This window comes from Mus pahari, chromosome 1 (genome assembly GCF_900095145.1).
Source record: "Mus pahari chromosome 1, PAHARI_EIJ_v1.1, whole genome shotgun sequence".
Taxonomy (NCBI): Eukaryota; Metazoa; Chordata; class Mammalia; order Rodentia; family Muridae; genus Mus; species Mus pahari.
In genome coordinates this window covers 74,400,468-74,403,731 of record NC_034590.1, presented here as the reverse complement: position 1 = coordinate 74,403,731, position 3,264 = coordinate 74,400,468, and the positions used below count along the sequence as shown (strand labels likewise).

Sequence of the window (3,264 nt, the reverse complement as noted above, 5' to 3'; positions counted from 1 at the left end):
CTATGTAATTGATGCAAGAATTTAAAAATACAGTATTTAAAGAAGATGTTTTAGAAACAGAATTAGCTGCGAGGATAAGAACAGACCCTACTCAGAGTGAGACCCAGAACTCAAATGCCTTAAGCCTGTGCCATAGCCACCCTGTGTAGATATGGCTTCTTTGAAGCCTCACCCTGCAGGGTAACACCCTGGCATGGGCCAATCTGCTCACACAGCATAGAGAGGGCAGGAGCCAAGGCAGAGCATATAAGGTGGGGTAGGATCAGTTGCTCCTCACATTTGCTTCTGACATAGTTGTGTTGACTCACAACCCCAGAAACAGACATCATGGTGCACCTGACTGATGCTGAGAAGGCTGCTGTCTCCGGCCTGTGGGGAAAGGTGAACGCCGATGCAGTTGGTGCTGAGGCCCTGGGCAGGTTGGTATCCAGGTTACAAGGCAGCTCACAAGTAGAAGTTGGGTGCTTGGAGACAGAGGTCTGCTTTCAGCAGGCACTAACATTCAGTGTCCCCTGTCTATGTTTTCCTTTTTAGGCTGCTGGTTGTCTACCCTTGGACCCAGAGGTACTTTGATAACTTTGGAGACCTATCCTCTGCCTCTGCTATCATGGGTAACGCCAAGGTGAAGGCCCATGGCAAGAAGGTGATAACTGCCTTTAACGATGGCCTGAATCACCTGGACAGCCTCAAGAGCACCTTTGCCAGCCTCAGTGAGCTCCACTGCGACAAGCTGCATGTGGATCCTGAGAACTTCAGGGTGAGTCTGATGGACCTCCTGGGTTTCCTTCCCCTGGCTATTCTGCTCACCTTCCTATCAGAAGGAAAGGGGAAGCGGTTCTAGGGAGCAGTTTCGATGATGGTGTGTGGATATGAACTGTGGAGTGTTGACAAGAGTTCGGATATTTTATTCTCTACTCAGAATCACTGTTCCCTCTCATTCTGTTCCGTGTTGTCATTTCCTCTTTCTTGGTTAAGTTTTAATTTTCAGTTGCAGTTTTAAAGTGCATCTTTGCACTTTAAAAACTTCTGTTTAGAAACTTTCTGTTTTCTTTTCAAATATATGCTGGTATCTTACTCTAAGGACATAAAGATAAATGATTCTCTGATTCTTTCCACAGTTCTAATGAATTATAGAGTGATAATTGGCTTTTAGGCTAGGACAATAGGGAAGAGTATATTTTGCGGATAAATTTTGTCTATCATAGAATAATTTTTTTCTTTCTTTCTTTCTTTCTTTCTTTCTTTCTTTCTTTCTTTCTTTCTTTCTTTCTTTCTTTTTCATAGAATAATTCTTACCAAAATTAACCAATCGAACCCAGCTGCCATTTTGCCTATCTTTGAAGATTATAACTGTAAATTCCATTTGAAATTGGCCTTAAGTATCTTGTATTGTTGCTCTACTTCATGTTCATGCCTTTTCCATCTTCCCACAGCTCCTGGGCAATATGATTGTGATTACGCTGGGCCACCACCTGGGCAAGGAATTCACCCCCAGTGCACAGGCTGCCTTCCAGAAGGTGGTGGCTGGAGTGGCCACTGCCCTGGCTCACAAGTACCACTAAGCCCCCTTCCTGCTCTTGTCTATGCACAAAGGTTATATGTCCCCTGAAGAAAAGCTGTCAATTGTGGGGAAATGATGAAGACCTTTGGACATCTAGCTTTTATCTAATAAATGATATTTACTGTCATCTCAATTCTGTGTTCTAGTTACTCATGTTTCTTGCAAGGATTAATGTGAAACATTTATTATATAAAGCAGTTGGGGCATACTGGAGAGATGGAAGTGAGGCTGAAAGTCATGTCATTGTGTTTCAGTTAAAACCATTCAAGAATAAAATACTAAAGAAGAAGTGAGAGTTCAGAAACAAGGTATTCAGTTTGACTTCCTGGTAATGACTTCTGGGGCTTTGTGATAAGTGGTGAGATAGTGAGTGGCTATTCGGTGAGCAACCTTCCCTGACATCCATTTCTCAGAAAAAGAAGTCAAGTAGGGGTTTAATTGACAGCATAGACTTACACTATGTTTTATAGTTTTTGTATTGTTCTAATTTTTCTCACAAATGTCCCTTTTTTTCCTACTTGTTGCCTAGTACCTCAGAGACTTCAGTCTAATTTCTCTTGCCTCAAGTGTCCATTACATACATACATACATATATATATATATATATATATATATTCTTTTTTATTAGATGTTTCATTTATTTACATTTCAAATATTATCCCCTTTCCTAGTTTCCCCTCCAAAACTCCCCTATCCTCTCCCCTCCTCCCCCTGCTCCCCAGCCCACTCACTCCCATTCCTGGCCCTGGCATTCCCCTATATTGGGGCTTAGAGCCTTCACAGGACCTAGGGCCTCCATTACTCTTAAAGGGTGTCTTCCTTGCTTGCTTTTCTATGAACATTTTCCATTTCCTCCTGACCTCTGTTATCTTAGAAAACCCCACTGTGTTACAGAGATATGCTTGAAGAGGAAACCCAGGAGGTCTTGAGCCCTTGTCCCCAGCCTCTCCCATTAACAATGATAATGAATCTTCACATACTCAGGACTTGAACTAGAGAACAGGAGGCATTAATAAGGGGTGAATACGGACTACAGAGAATATGAGCAGAAATGTTTTGTTCTTTGATAGCCTTTACTGACATAGGAAGCTTTCATGGGCTCATAGCAAACAGAAGTCCACTTCCCCTACTGTGTCAGTCTTGAATATCCATTAAGGAGATGGAGACTGGACTCTCTCTGGACTGGTCTCTGTTGTTTCCCCTCCTAGTTTTGTAATTGTTTGTATTATTCTTGGCAACACTTTATGTTCTCAGTTTTCCATGCTATAAGCATTTATCTCATGCTAAATTCTGGAGACAAAATATGAGTTTCAAGTGTTCCTTATCCTGAACTACAAGGCAATGTTGTTAGAGTAATACATATGATACATATGAATAATTAGAGACCAATTATGAGATTACAGGATAAAGCCATCAAAATGAAATTAAATTGAACTGTTACCTTAAACTCAAAAAATGAACCAGAGCCTTAAGATATAAAAGTATAAAATATCTAGAATGAGAAGAAGGGCAACATTTATTAATACTGGCTGTGAACCAGGTTTGTAGTTTATGCCTGTGTTGCCAGCCCTCTATAACCTGAGACACAACCACAAAGTCTGCTAGGATACACAGTGAGGGGTTTGTTTTAATAGTCAACAGCCACACTCAACATTTTAAAGAAAGATCTATCACTGAAATCCCGGACAAGAAGGACAAGTAAA

The 3,264-nt window shown here is 41.2% G+C and overlaps 1 protein-coding gene across 1 annotated transcript; it reads left to right on the top strand.

The window, feature by feature from the left end:
- Positions 1 to 270: 270 nt before the first annotated feature.
- Positions 271 to 1,694, top strand: LOC110317600 (hemoglobin subunit beta-1). Its single transcript, XM_021192132.2, has 3 exons — positions 271 to 419; positions 535 to 757; positions 1,434 to 1,694. The coding sequence occupies exons 1-3, from the start codon at positions 328 to 330 to the stop codon at positions 1,560 to 1,562; spliced, it is 444 nt and encodes a 147-aa protein (XP_021047791.1). The 5' UTR covers positions 271 to 327; the 3' UTR covers positions 1,563 to 1,694.
- The last annotated feature ends 1,570 nt before the right edge of the window (positions 1,695 to 3,264 follow it).

Bases quoted from the DNA above. Each gene is read 5' to 3' on its own strand.
- LOC110317600 (XM_021192132.2), top strand. From the start codon at position 328: ATGGTGCACCTGACTGATGCTGAGAAGGCTGCTGTCTCCGGCCTGTGG. The intron at 420-534 runs GTTGGTATCCAG...TTTCCTTTTTAG, and splicing joins GGTGCTGAGGCCCTGGGCAG to GCTGCTGGTTGTCTACCCTT. The intron at 758-1,433 runs GTGAGTCTGATG...ATCTTCCCACAG, and splicing joins TGGATCCTGAGAACTTCAGG to CTCCTGGGCAATATGATTGT.